Consider the following 15,790-nt stretch of genomic DNA (forward strand, 5'->3'; position numbering starts at 1 on the left):
AAATAAATTGTCCAAACGATACAGATTTACCATTGTGTAAACCAGCACTAGATATGGGGTTTAAATTATGTCAAGAGAAAGCTCCTCATTGTTTTAATATATATTTTTCATCCTCTTTTTAAAAATATCTAAACAACTTTATTCGTTCTCATTGGTGTATCATCCTCTTTTTAAAAATATCTAAACAACTTTATTCGTTCTCATTGGTGTACCTGGATAGAGGATGATTGTCACAACCCATAAAGACTTGCCTTTCAAACTTTCCTTTCAATATAGATATGCAGAGGGATGCTGCATCCTGTCAAACCAATGCACCCATTCAGAAAGTACCTTCAATAAGTAATAGCAAAAGTATCATTGTATATTTTACAAATTATTTACTAATCAAAAACCTTCTTCAGCATCGCTTTCATTAAAGAATACATTGTTTAATGTTCATCTAGAAACTGGTTGAAGTAGATCGGTTGGGTGTGATTTCTGGACAGGTGTAATTGTCATGAAATAGGCTCAAGTGGACTTCGTGTAAGGAACAACATCAAGAAGTTAATGCACTTTTAAGAACTTAATGACAAACCATAACATGAAATATATAGCCTCTTACTAATTGATAACAGAGAAAATGGACAATTAAGAAAAGCTAAAGAGAATGATAATATAAAGCTAATATAAATCTCTTAACCAATGTTTATAAAGGACTCTACCAGAATGATAATGAATATTTCATGCAATAATACACAGCTAAGGTAAATACTAAATACAACTTCTTCACTCTACCATTCTCCTTAGCTTTCAAGTCCAAGAGACTAATCTATACACAAAACAGTAACTACAGCTAACAAAAACAGTTTCCCTAACCTTTTCAAATACCTCTTCAGTTTACGTTGGCGGCAACAATCATGCCTGGAATTTCAGGACAGCAATGTTTACAGCAGTATTGATACCCATATTAATTCACCACAGTACGAATAAAAATGCTACTGAACACCATGCTGATCAGAATGATACAGATCACATTAATGACCGAATGCTGCTGATCAGTGATCATAAGAAGATCACTAATCACAGAAGGATGATAATATGAAAATTAAAAGAGGATGATAATAACAATCTTGACTGATATGTAACAATGAAAATTCCCAAAAAACCTCAATAACACAGTTATGTTTACAAAAGAAGTAACAACAACAACATCTGTAAGTAGAAATGACGGCAAATCAATGACAACACGAACATCTGTGATGCAATTATTACGATAAGGCAAAGGATAGTATGATCAGGTGACAGTTTTGTCTATGCTAGGTAAAACCCTTCCTTGGAGGGAGTAATGTGCACGGGCTTTTGAAATTCCTCAAACAGGATTTTGAAGGGAGAATGGGTTTCTTCCAAGCACGATGAGATTTCTATCAATAGTTGGGGCTCCATAGGGTTGAGGAATTAAGTGACGATCAAATTTTTAAATTCGATGAGTCTTATTGGCTGGTTTGTTGTCCTCATTTTTTGTTTTCAAAAATGAAGGACCATTACATAAAAATTTTGTGAAAAAATGAAAATTGTACTCTATGGCACACTTCCCGAGGCAGAATTTCGACTAATCCTTGGACTACGTTTTGAATTTCGTCGCATTCTGGATTCGTTTGCTATGTTTTTCCTTCAATTTCGGGTTTTTTCTCCCTGACTGCTGGTGGAGAATTTTCCTTGAACTGCAAGTTTTAATGATTTCCACTCTTTTGGTCTTTGTAGGGAAATTTTTAGCTAATTACAAGTGCACTTTATTGAAAAATAAAAACTTGTAATTTTCTTTTTATTTCCCCCTTGATGCTTTTTGGCTTTTTCAGTTAAAATAGGGATTTTTTGGTTAAGTTACAAGTAAACTTGTAAATCTTTTCTAAAACCCCTACTTTAATGGTTTTTGCTTGTAATAGGGGTTTTAAACCTCTATTACATGTGTGCAAGTGAATTATAACTTGTAGGGATTTTATTTTCCCTTTACAAGTGATTTTAAACTTGCACATCTCTCTCCAAAACCCGATTTTGCCTAAGAATGAGAAAAGTGAGATTTTAAACTTGCTATTTGGTCTAAAAAACCCGATTTTTGCCTTATAGTTGAAATAGTGCATTTTAAATTTGTTATTTCCTCCAAAAAACCCAATTTTCATTATTTGATGCAAATTCGAACTTGCTTTTTGTTCCAAAAAACCCGATTTGCAAGAAAAAACATTTTTTGAGGATTTTAAGCAAGTTTTTGTGGAGAAATTTTTGGAGGTAGAAGGCGTTTAGGAGATTCCTTCCCATTTTCATGCATTTGTAGACATCTTTCACGCCATTTGGAGGTTAAGATTGTTGGTTTCTTGGTTTATAACAGCAAACACGTTTTTAGTAAAAACCACGTTTTTCTCCTTCAAGGATGCCACGAATCAGCAATCTCCTAAATCGTTTTGGCTTGGTATGCCAAGGCGTTGAGGTTAGAAAGAGTCTTGGCCACTTTTCATGCCATTTCCCTTGGATTTGCTGCCACGTTTTTATACAAATGGCGTTTTTGTAAAAACGTGGTAAGGGTTTGGGTTGCAGATTGTCTTTATTTATTGGATTGTCTTCTTCATTCCAAGATTGATTGCATCGTTTGGAGAGGCATTTTCTGTTTGAAACATGGTATGATTTCTTTTCTTTTCTTGTTTCATTTTCTTTTTTCTTGTTTTCTTATTTTCCTTTCTAGTTGTAAATTTGTAAATATGTTGTTCTTGTCTCAAAAATCGGTTTTGTGAGAGAGTTTTTTCCCCCTTGATATGCAATTTTTGGATTGCATTGTTCTTCCCCGATTTCCCTCTTTACTTGTATTCGGGATTTTAAATCCCGGTTACAAGTTGGCTGGAAATCTTTGTTTTTCCCTTACGGTTAAAGAATTTAACCATTTTTCGTTAAAATTCCAAGTTAAAAAAATGTGAAATACCCTTCCTTTCAAAATCTTTGTTCTTCCCATTTTCATGAAAATGACATTCCCGGATTTTCCCATTTTTATCCATTCATGTCACCCATATCCGTACTTTCCATTTTTGTCATTTTCTGCAAGTCTAATTCTCATTTTCCATCCATTTCTCCATTTGCAAATTTATAAGTGTACTTGCATTCGGGTTTTAAAAATCCGATTGCATGTATGCCCTTTCCAACTTATACACTTGCGAAAATTTCCCCAAGATCCAAAATTGGTCAAAGTCAAGATTCCCTCATTTCCATTTATTTCCCCTCTTTCTCCCAAAAAGTCGTGAAGTTCAAGAGTCAAAGTTTTTCCCATTTGAAGAAGGAAAAATGTTATTTGCAGCTGAAAATGATGTTGCCTTAACACTTTTAAGTCTTCATCACAGTATTCCAGGTTGTCCATCAATGTCAGATTTGTCGTCATCACCAATTCCAAAAAAGATGAAGTACAAATATGACAAGTACCAAAACGAAGTTGCGCCTTCCCAAGTTTCCTCTCCTTTGGATCGTATCAGAGATACAGAGATAGGGCATGTAGACATGACAAAATTTGTCAAAAGGGTTCAGGATCCACAAGATAGCAATATGCAGCCGCTGTTGGACAGTCATATCCATCACGCATCTTCTTTCCCGATGGCTGCCCTAGAACCTGAATTTGTTCTTGCTTGTGCCCATCACTTTGACAAGGAGACAAAAATCATTAAAAATGATGATGGCAAAGCAATAATCCGCCTTGATGCAGACACAATTGAGAAGGTCTTCAGAATACCTCCCGCACCTGTTTACATGGAAATCTCCAAAGAGAGTGCAACTGAGTATTATGTAAAAAAGGAAAAAGATTGTAAACAACATATCAACAGGTGGACCCAAGAGCCACGAGCCGCCTTCTCAAGGTTGGCTAAGTTGTACCATTGTGACTTCAAATGGGAAATAGGAGACATCATAACCCTCCTCAGCAGGATAATGGGCCTTGAACATTCTAATGTTTTTGAGCCCTAGATGTATCAGTTCATCATGTTCATAAGGCAGTCCCATCATATATCATGGGGAGAAGTCATTAGGGATGCCTTGTGTGAACAACTTGCAGCAGTCCCTTCCACCATGACTTTCTATATGAATTCATATTTGGTGTACTTGGCAGCATCACTTAGACATTTTCCAGGTCTTTCTACCAAGGGTGATCGCTCGCTTATACTAGTTTGGGAATATTATGATCAGCTGCTTTTGAGACCTAGTAGATTGCATTTCAGAAGAGTCTAGGATGCATTCTTCGGTTCATGTGTCAATTTGACAGAACTTTGAAGAACAAATGGGTATCAAATGAGGCATGGGAAAGGGTGAGTGAGTATGGATGCTTGTTTCTACAGTTCCCGACCTTCACCTATATGAGAATCGGATGCTATAGTGGGCAGCCATACATGCTTCCTAGATACCCAACTGATAAGATCATTTTTATGGAGTTGAGAAGACAAATTATGGCTGTCCACACTCATCAGTCTGCCAGACATAAGGTTGGAATGGGGATCTCTACAACAAACCCATTAAAAATTGGTTGGTATTCTCTTGTCACATCCGTTAAAGCCAAGGCCATGGAGACCGAAATGCAGGAAATTAAGCTCAAAAGGTTTAAGTCCAGAGCTGATTTTGATTACCGAGGTATGAAGGAGAAGATCAAAAAATCACTTGTGCACATGCATCGCATTGAAGATATCTGGGTAGATCTCCGCACACAGATCGAGGTTCTAAAGATAGATTACTGCAGGCTCACTATTGAGCAGGTTGTTGATTTGAACTTGGTGGACATTCCACAAGGGATGATTGATGATGGGCACGTACTTGATCCTGAATATATTTCACGAAGGGTTGAGGAAGCTCCACTTCCTTTAATCCAATGGTCACACAAGGAGTGCATATCCATTCTTGAGAGACTTCAGCCTATCTTGGCTAACACCAATGCTTGGCTGAAAAGTAATGTTGTTAGACTCATAAAAATCAAGATTGAAAAAGAAGATGATTCTATGGGGCCTCTTGGACGTAAGTCTGAGATTCAGGTTGACAACAAGGAAGGCGCATCATCTTTGGGCACAAGGATCAAATTGCGAGTTAGTCAGGCAGTAGTGCTTCCACCTGAGGAAGCGACAGTTCGTGGGAAGGAAAAGTCACGATTTCATGTTCAGGTGATCGATCTGGATAATCCAGAAGAAGGGCAGCAATCTGATGATGCTCCCAAATCTCCAGCATCGGACTCGACTCATGAGATTATTCCCCCAATTTGCATTGAGACGCCCCTTTGTCCTCCTGACTTGCTTGTGGATGAATCTCCTTAGAATGCCATTCCTATTTTAGCATACGAGCCACCTCCTGATCATCAACAAGAGAATGTGCAAGAAGTCCCTGAAGATACTCCTGCTTATGTCCAGCTGTTAGAAATTGATACCTCCACTTCTGGTTTTGAAGAATTCATGAGGCAATCTTCATGCCCATTCGTTACTAAGCAAACCGTGGTCGCCATCCAAACAAATATTCCTCCCAAGATGATCACGGTTATTCAAACAGAAACTGCTTCTCCTTTGCCTACAGCTGCTACTGAAGGAGAGTTGATGGCTTTACCTCCACGGCTTAGTTCTTTTACTCCAAAGAGGAAGAAGCAAGAAATCTCACCTGATGCCTTTGATTATCAGTAACTTAAACAATCCAGATCCAAGGTTGCTAAAAAGGCCAAGACTATCTCCAGAGTAACTGTTGACAGCAACAAGATGAAGGTAGCTGAAATTGTTGAACCCATTGCAGATAAGCCACTTGAAGAAATGTCAGCTACTGATTACAAAGTTACAAGGATAGAATTGGGTAAGCAAACGCATGAGATGATTAAACATGATGCTCAGTTTTCTGTAGCTTCACTGGTACAACGGTGCGATGACCTTCTAGCAAAAAAAGATAAGCTAGAAGAGGAAAACTGACAACTTATTGCAGTTGTTCATAAAATCACAAAACCTACTATTGAAGGGAGTAATTCCATAGGTTCTTCCGGTTCCCAAGAATCAGTTCGTGGAGTGGAAAGGGCTGCTCGGAAGGTACAAGCATTGGATTCCTGGGTTGATCAACTTCATGATCTATGTGCACAAGTGATGAAAGACATTTTTCAGATGATGTCTAAGTTGGAAACCGTTGAAGAGAAACTGGATCAGACTTCCGATACTTTCAAAAAGAATTTGGAAAGTGTTGAAGATAGTTTGACAATCTGACGTACTATGCCCCAACAACAATTGAGCGTTCTACAGAAGCATGCCATCATCTCTTCCAGGGTCATGTACTTGGAATTTGATGAGCTTCTGGAAAATAAGGCCCCTGTTCTTAAATCCCTCATTGAGGAGATTGGTGATACAATGAGATTACGGGGTGAAGTTTTTCGAGATTGTCTCTCATTGTGAAAAGGCCTCTTGCAACATACTAAGTCAGGATGGAGAGCTGATTCCAGAAGAAGTTCTTGCTGATTTACAGATGAGGATACATAATGAATGGAGGAGTGAACAATCCTCGGCCGCTTCAATTCAAATGTTGATGAAACACCAAATCTTTATGCATGAAATCCAATCCCTCCTGGAGAAAAACAGCTCTGCGCTCCTCCGATGCCATGATGCCATTGTGAAGACCATGGTTGTTGCCAAGAACACCCATGAACCAGATCCCGATGAACTACAAATGATCATCCAGAAGTTTGAAGGATTCGTGTTTTAATTTAATGCAACTTAAGTGTTTTTCAAGACTTAGTTGTATTTTTCCACATTTGTAATCTTTAGTTGTAGTTTTTCTTTTGACAAGTTACATGTAAAAGTCTTTTTGTAAAATGCAAGTTAACTCATTACTTGCACTTTTGTAATTACATGTAAAGCAACTACAAGTTGTGTTCAATTAGGACTGTAGTTGGAATAAGTCTTAGTTAGTTATTGAAGTTTTAGTTAGTTTTTGAATAAGTCTTGGTGGTTGAGAGAATCTCTCAAGTTAGTTAGGATCCTCCCACCTTTTTCTCAAGGCTCCTCTTCTATAAATATTTGAGGGGTTTATTGTAATTTTTATCTTTTGGAAAGCAAGCAAAAACTTTGTCAAATTTACAGCAAAGAAGTCTTTGAGCTTTCATGTGTAAATTCAAGAATTGAAAGGAATAAAAGGAAATTGCTCAAGCTTTGAGTCTTTGTGCTACATTCTTGAGTTTGTGTTCTATATTATCTTTCTTGCAAGTGTTCCTTAAAGAGCTTAATCACATTTGATTTGCAGTCTTTGTGCTACAAGTAGTTGAGGTTAATATAGATTAAAATAAATGTTTTGTTGAGAGAAGTTGTAAGTCTTTGTGCTTTCACTTGTTCTTAGGAGAATTTAGGAGTAGATTTTGTGAGAAATAGCTGTGAGTCTTTGAGCTTATACTACTTCCCATTGTTTTAAGTAGAAAAAAATAAGATATTCCAGTCTTTGAGCTGTTATAATTTGTTCTTGATAGAATTAATATAAAAAAGGGTAGATAGGACTTCATATAATCAAGTTTTTGAGCTTGATATTGCTGTCCCGTCCCGAAGGAAGTGACAGAAGTCTTTGCGCTTTTAGGAAACTTCATTTCCTTTCTTTCATTTCATTTTGAAAGTGATTACTGTTGTTTATATCAAATCGCTATCCTTTTCTGTGAAGAGAAAAGGATATTGTCTTTCTTGAAAGAAGAAGAAAGATTGTTGTCCCATCCTATTTTATTTTCAAAGTTGTAGTTAGATAGGGGGAGCCTTCCCTTAATTATGAGGGTTTTACTCATACGCTGTGGTTGAAACCACAATTTTGTATATTTCTTCAAGTGTACAAAATTTTCAACCAACATGGTTTTAACTAAGGTGTCTTTATTTGAACATTCTCCTCAATTTTTGTATTTCAACAAAAAAAGTTTGCTTGTCAGTTCCTACAGTATCGATCAGCAAGGTGAAGCTTTGGAAGAGAATTTGTAGGTTCCAATCCCCAATTTTGTTGGAAGATATTCCAATTATTTTTGTTGCATATACTCCAAAGCTATTTCTTAGATTAGCTATTTGAGCCTTTTTTTAATCACAAGAGCAGAAATTCCATTGTCTCTTGTTTCATGGGCAGGAAACCTCTGCTTCCGGAAATTTATAGATGGATAGAGTAAACTTGGACAGCTGTTAAAAACCTTCAATTTCTTTCTTTCCAGGGGCTTTTTCTGGTTTTGTTTCAGAATTCAAAGGATTGGAACTTTTTCTGGGACAACAGTCAATTGTTTTTGGTGACGTGGCTGTCTTCTTGAGTCCTTGCTCTCCTTTCTTTAAACCCGCCAATGAGGTTTTTTCCAAGGCTCCTGTTTGGATATGGCTTTACAATTTTCCTTTGGGTCTTATAAACAATGCTTTATTAAATAGTTAGCTAGAAAGATTGTTGATTTTGTGAAATTCAACTTGGATTGGGATGGAGCTCATAATCGTTTTGTCAAGATATATGTTGATTTAGATATCTCTAAGCCTCTTTTTCATTCTATCTAAATATTGCCATATCACAGTGTTGTGATCATTTCACACATCGCCCCATTAGAATGGGGACCCCCTATTTTTGCTTTTGTTTTGCTTTCTCTCTGCCTGTTTTTCTCTCTGCTTTTAGGATTTTGAGTGAGTGAGTTGTCTGTCTGGGCTAGGGCTAAACCTTAAGGGGTTCCTTTTTGGCATCATTCAAGCTAAGTCCAATCAAATTTTGGAAAGATGTTAAGTGTCTCCCTGAGGATTTGAGATTGTCAGAATAAGGTAAACCTTACAGGGGAGTCAAATAGGTCTCAGGTTAAGTCTTGATTGAAAAAGGGTTTTTAGGGTCAAGTCCAGTTTGTTTCCAAGTCTAAGTCAGTTAAGCATGGTCAGTGAAGAAAGGGAGTCTAGTGGGCTAAGTTAAATAGGTCAAGAAATAGATCAAGAGCCTGATAATGTCAAATTGCTCCTGACCCTTGCTGAGGGTCTAGGGCGAAGTTCCTTGTAGACTGGATTTCCTTCACAATTTTGACTAAGTATTGACATGCTTGAGGGTGAAATTGTGTGTTCTTGCCTGGAGAGGTGTTTGATAAATTTTTGGAAAGTAAGATGATGCCTAAAAGATGAAGAATCTTCCTGAGATTCCCATTGCTGAGATTGAAGGAATTGTGTCCAAATTCGTTGGATATGCTAAGAAAGAGCATAGGAAAGGAAACAAAATTCTAGAAGAAAAGTTGTTATAGAATGATGTGGTAGCTCAATTCCTATTGGTCTATGTTTCCTCGATATTTGTGCCAATTAAATATTGGCTATGCATTTAATAATGTTTATCTAAATGAGGACCTTTTTTGTAACAAACCCTAATTTGGGTTTAGGTGTCAGAATCTCAGCCATTGATCTTCTTTCGATCTGGGCCATTCATTGTATTTGAGGATGCTATATATACCCTCACTCATTTTCATTTTGATAATACAGATTAGATGATAGATAATAGTTAGAGCTTAAAGAGAAGAAAGTTATTGTGTAGCAAGATTGAGTAGTGAAGAAAGAATTTTGAACAATTGTTGTCTATTTGGCTTTGAGATCAATAAAATATCGAAATTATGGTGTTTTATTGCAATTCTTGTGGCTATCTTCATGATTGTTTATCTTCTTAAATCATTCTCAGTCGAAGTAGTATTTAAGTTTGAAGGACTAAGTGTTGTGCTTGATCTTTGGTGAGATTCACGTTCCAAACCACTAGCTTCTTGCTGATTGTAAGGACGCCTTGTGTGGTCAACTGGAGATATTAAGATTGCTTAAACATTCAATCATTGTTGAAATATTGATATGTATCTTTATGATAGTATCTATATCCTTGATGATTTGAAATCACTAATCACCTTAGAAGATCGCATCAATTCCAGTAGAGTTGTAATTCCTTGGCAATATGAAATTGATAGAATCTTACCAAGTCTAGCCTATATTGAGTCATTCTTAGGATTAGATTAGCATTCATTTCTTGAAACCCCTTATCTTTTGATCCTTTTTGAGAACCTGTCAGTATCAGGAAAATCCTGTTCCTGCAGTCAAACGAGAGTAACACGAACTAGCTTTCTTAGAAAGTGCGTAAGACCCCTTGAAGAAACAGCATTTACAACGACCACTGGTGCTTATCCACACGTAGAGATCCTACAACGAAGAACCTTGAAGTCACCCTGATTGATCTTTTTCGCGATATCTTCAGCATTCAGAGGCTTTAATCAAGAGAGGATAAGGTACCATTTGGGTATTTTATTCTGTGTTTGGTTGTGTACAAAATACACGTCAACACACAGTTCATGGATTCGATTCATTAACTATGAGGGACTGCCTTTCATATGTTCCCAAGTACAATAAACTTGGGAAAATAGGATTCAATGTCTTTCTCGCAAGGTACAAGCTCCTAAGATAGCTTGGCAGTAGAAATGCATTCATAAGATAGGCTAACCATATTCCAACTTTGTAGGAATAATCATGGCTACTTTTTGGCTGCACATGGGAAGATTTCAAATGCACCTTTAGCAGCCATGGAGTGCTTCAAATAATCTGTTAGTGAAGTTGATTGGAATGTTGCTTTTCCGTCTTTGAATTGGAAGAATCGTGAATCACTCTTCTTCCTAATGATGCTGAAGTTTTGGAGGATGAAGAAATTGATCTTTCCTCAAAAGACATTTAACTATTTCAGAATAAAAATCTTTGAAGTCTAATGTGAATTGTGGACCAAAAACAAGAGGGAGAAAATCAAGCTTGGAAAAGGCGATCAAGGAGATTGCTACTGGAAACTAAGTCCCTATTGACAAGTTTTTCATAAAAGTCTAAGGTATTCATTGCAGATGAGATTGAGGAGTTCGAACCTCGCAAGGAAGAGTGGAAAATTGACCTCTAGAAGGAAGAGTGGAAAATCGACACATAGAAGGGAGATTTTGATTTCCTTGTTATACTACCTTCTTTGTTCCATTTTACTAGCAACATTTCACCTAGAGTGGAAAATCGACCCCTAGAAGGAAGATTTCACCCTCGCTTCCTTCTTGATAATTTGCTCAATTGCAAGGGGTGGAAAAACACACAAGACAAGGAGTGGAAATTCGATGGGTACAAGGAAGATTTTGATTTCCACCACATTTTACCTTATAAATTTCCCTTTAGAGTAAAAAATCGATCTTCACAAGGAAATTTCCAATTTCTCTTTCACTTAGAATTCAATTTCTAGGAGTGGAAATTCGATAGGTAGAAGGAAATTTCTAAATTTTTTATTGTCTTGGAACAAACTCCATCACTTAACACTTGGTTTCATCTATTCTCCTGAGGGTGGAAAAACGACCCTAAGAAGGAAATTTCTAATTTTTCGCTCACCTTGACCTCCACCTTAGAACAAACTAGTAACATTGTTACACACCATTAAGTCACTATTATGACTTCAGTACAAAAGGCCAGCCTTATATTCATACAGCTGAAATTGCAGGCAATATAATTATAAAAAGTGGAAATAATTTAAGAACTACAGAGGACTAATTCAATTACTATCTATGCAAAAATATATAAAGTGCTGTCGTGAAATATATAACAATAAAATCCCATTTGCTAAAAGTTTCAACAAAGCCAAAATACTTTAGATAATAGCACGAAATAATTGGATATCGTAAATGGATTATCAAAGATACATTTGGAAGAGGAAAAAAATTGTGCTTAAACATGACCAATTGTATAAATGTTTTGAAGAAAATTAACTATAACAATATTGTTCAAATTGAACTGAGTGAAGAGATTTTCTGGAAAGGTAAAACAAAACCTCATAGTGAATAAGATTAAGAATATGGTCTGGACGTGCTTCAATGGTGCCCTTCTCCAGGCAATACAGATGAGCACCTCTGTCAAATGTGTGCAGCAATGTCAAAGAAATCAAAAAACAAAAACTAACGAATCATGTTGACACTTCAAAATGGCAATGAGTGTTATGCTGCTATATAAGGATATGTAAAGCCCTGCCAGTCGTACAACATTGCCACCAACTTTCAGCACTTCATTCTCTGCTTTCAAAAGAACATCTGTGCGAGGACTGCTCCCAATTGGCATTGCAGGGGAATCCTGTAGATGTCACATAGCAAGGTAAGAAATTAGAATTAAAGTTTTTCAACCTAGCCTTCATGTAATGATAAATAAATTCAGAATAAATAGCATCACAAGTACAGTCAACAGGTATTAGAGATTCATAAAATATGCAAGGAAAGCATACAACAACATATATCAAGATAATTCATGCTATTAATAGCAGATTAATAATAAAATCAGAAGGTCGTGAACTACAGTACAGTAAAAAGACTTAGCTTGTGCAAATTGTACTTAAATCAAATAAAGAAAAATTGCACTCCATACTCTTAATTGCACTAAAATTTTAATAGGTCGGCTACTGATTAAAAAATCAAAAAAGTATGATTTCAGTCATACACATAACTAAGGAACTGTCTGTTCCATGCATGATTTTAGTTGTTTCCGTATTATTCTCTGGAATTTCTCGATTGTCTATTTTTTTGATGTCATGGAACTCATGGTCTAATAGTAGTTCAAAAATATATTTCTTGTGTGTTGCAAATCATGTTTATTAAAATTTAGTGGTGTTAAGACAGGCAGTTCCAAACTAGGACCTAAACTGGAATGAGAAAACAAAAACTGAGATGAAAATTAGAGAACAAGGAAAACTGTCCTCAATAATAGGACTAGCATCAAGGCAAAAAGCAGCCAGATGGGTTAAAATTGCCTTGGATGGTACCTAAAAGGCAATCAATGATTGGCTGTATGTGGAATAAGTAACGAGAAGCTTAAATACTGCATTTTCTTCATTCTTGGCATTCAATCTCATAGAGTTGTAAAAGGGGAGGGTATTAAATGACTCGTAATTAATATAAAAATTCTTACATGCGAGGCATCAAGCTAAAATAGTGGCAGATTATCTTTTCAAGGTGACAGTCGACTTGGCCCCACACTTAAACTTATAGTATTATAACTATAGCATTGATATGAGGAAGATAGAGATGATTGTAGATAATGTGGTGTGTGGTGGTGATTACTCATTTGCTTCACATTGAAGAAATTAACCTAGAATTGTTGGTTGTCCCAAGGTTCAAATTCAAGTTGATGTTCAGCAACAATAAAATTAAGATGAAGTTCGGCAAGAGAAAAAAAATGCAAAAAAAAAATCCTTATACAATTTAAAAATATATATATAAATAGCATATCCACAAAACTAGCTAAATAGATTTGAAACAATTTTATAAAAATGACACATTTATAAACCATGATAAAGTCATCAAAGTTTAACCATAAGAAACATGTCAAATCATGATTGTAAAGATGGTTTTTTTGTCAAAAAAGTACAACCAACATTCAAAACTTTAGAACTTAAAAACAGCTCCAAGTAATCAAGAGCACTTGGCTGAGATGACGTAGTATCATCATTACTATTCAATTCATCATCCAAAAAGTCAAGCTCATCTACAATTGCAACTGCTATCTTCTAAAATGTGTTGTTGTGAAAAAGATCTGGAGTCATTTGCTGATTTGTTCATGAACAATTTTAAATTGCTGCAAATGTAGAAAAGATCTCCCAGCTTTCTGGACAACAAATTGTTCCTCCTTTTGGAATGAATGTGGTCAAAGCAACTTCGGTTCCTCTCACAAGTTGATGCACTTTCTCCCTGACTCAATATTCGAATGGCAAAGCATTATAGTTCAAGAGTTTGTGCTCCATAGGTCATCCACCATCTATAGCCAAGTACATCAACTTGTGCCATATCATATTTGGTTGCTGACATTCCAGACATCTCTTTTACTCCCTTGTATTTCCAACATTGGTCTTTGATTAGAACTGCAATTGCTAGATCTAGTTGAAACCTGTCAGTGGCTTCTAAAAGGCTTGCCATAATTTCACTATCACCTTGTCTTTCAATATGAAATAGCTTAGGCTCCAAATAGAAAGTTACTGCATGTAAAGGTGTGTGCATCATTTTCAATCTGGTCTCCATGTACTCTACTTCTACATTATTTAGTGGTTTATGAATAGCTTCCTTGCAACGGTCCATGCTTTCATAAGCCATGCCAAGACAAGGCACGTCACCATCAACCATGCAAAGCACATTAGAAATTGGTCCACATATATTCAAAACCCTTGCTCCACTTTCCCAAAAAATTGCCATATAAAATGATTTGCTCTATGTTTTTCCCCTTAAGACCTTTTTGAAAGCACTGAATTTTCCCACTCATTGGAACAAATAATAGACCTAAAAGCTTTCTTCTCTTCAACCACTCATTTCAAAGTGATATAAAATGAAGCGAACCTTGTGTCACAAAGCCTCAACAACTCCCTCGATGTATGTTGCCTCTAAAGGTTCAATGTGAAAATTATGAAATTTGCAATTGCTCCATGTATCCATGGGAATTTAGCCAAGTCATGAAGCAAAAATTCCAAACTATGGGTTGCACATGGGCTCCAATTTTTTTGTGGATACTTCTCTAAAATCAACTTCCCCAACTCCCACACATAATGTTGCACTATTAAATACCACTTGAGCCACACTGTTGGTGTGCATTATGACCATATTGTTTTAATAAAGACATAATATTCTCACTTTTTCCATCTTGATGATGGATATTGGAATGTCATCCAAACCATTAGTTCAAAATCTTGTTTGGAAAGGTCTCTCAACCTTGCTCCTAATGTTAAGATTACAGAATGAAAAAATTTCAAATATAAAATGGAAAAACTCAATTTTTGGGCTATAGAACTGAATTTTGGCCAAAATAAATATTCCTAATCATTTTGCAATGCTTACTAGGTGCCAATTGCATAGATCTCTCTAAGTACTTCAATTTTTAAAATAAAAGACCCAATCAACCTACCAAATCCAAAGTTATAGTCTCCAAAAATATGCATAGAAGTGTAAAAAGTTGTTGGACACATAAATGAGCTATAAAGGGGAATTACACTTGTTGACCAACTTATGATGTGTATTATGACACATCACATCATAAGGCATATTTGATTGGAGGATAATTTGGACACCACTTTTTGGATGGTTTTAGCTCATGGGTTTTTAATTACCATTTGATGGTTTTGGGTTTCGTATCTCTTATATATTAGGTGCTTGAGATTGAGATTGTGTGTAGAGTTTTGTAGAAACTATTAAACTATAAGAATCCTTCCAAATCTCTAGTTGGCTCTACAAATGTATAATAACTGTGGTTTACTAAATAATACATTGAGTTGTATTAGAGTGTGGGGTTTTTCTCCTAAAAGGATTTTCCTCACATACACTTGCATTATGGTGTTATTGTTTATTTTATGTTTAAATGTGTTTTTCTTTTTTAATTGCTAAAAGATTGAAATTTGCACAACACTTTCCTTAGAATATTAGTGTATGAAGCATTTTTGTGTACTTTGCTTCCTTTCTTTGATATCGGAACCTAATCAACTCAAATTCTAGGTGTTGAGTAAAGAGCCTATTATAGGAAACTTTGTTTGAGTGGAAGTGTACATAGAGAGGGTTTTGATTTGATCCATTGAAATGTATTTAATTTGTATATTATGTTTCTTTCATTGATGATTATAAGACATAGGTATATTTCATTGTAAGTATATCTGAAGTCTTCGATCATTTTCAAGAGTTTAAAGCTCTTACAGAATCAAACTTGTAAAACAATTAAAATTTTAAGGATTGATCATGGCAACAGATGTTTGTTTGACAAATCTTGATAGATTCAAGGATCATGGGATAGAAAAGACACAAGACAACTTCATA

General features: G+C 35.8%; 1 protein-coding gene across 2 annotated transcripts in view; it reads right to left on the reverse strand.

The window, feature by feature from the left end:
* Positions 1-15,790, reverse strand: part of LOC131063707 (uncharacterized) — a 51,181-nt gene that overhangs the window by 24,558 nt on the left and 10,833 nt on the right. For both annotated transcript variants that reach the window (XM_057997603.2, XM_057997604.2), the window contains exons 5-7: positions 11,972-12,083; positions 11,788-11,876; positions 213-298 (exon numbers count right to left, since the gene is read on the reverse strand). In XM_057997603.2, coding sequence (XP_057853586.2) covers positions 213-298; positions 11,788-11,876; positions 11,972-12,083 — 287 coding nt within the window. The remainder of the gene's footprint in view (positions 1-212; positions 299-11,787; positions 11,877-11,971; positions 12,084-15,790) is intronic.

This window comes from Cryptomeria japonica, chromosome 9 (assembly GCF_030272615.1).
Source record: "Cryptomeria japonica chromosome 9, Sugi_1.0, whole genome shotgun sequence".
NCBI classification, from domain to species: Eukaryota; Viridiplantae; Streptophyta; class Pinopsida; order Cupressales; family Cupressaceae; genus Cryptomeria; species Cryptomeria japonica.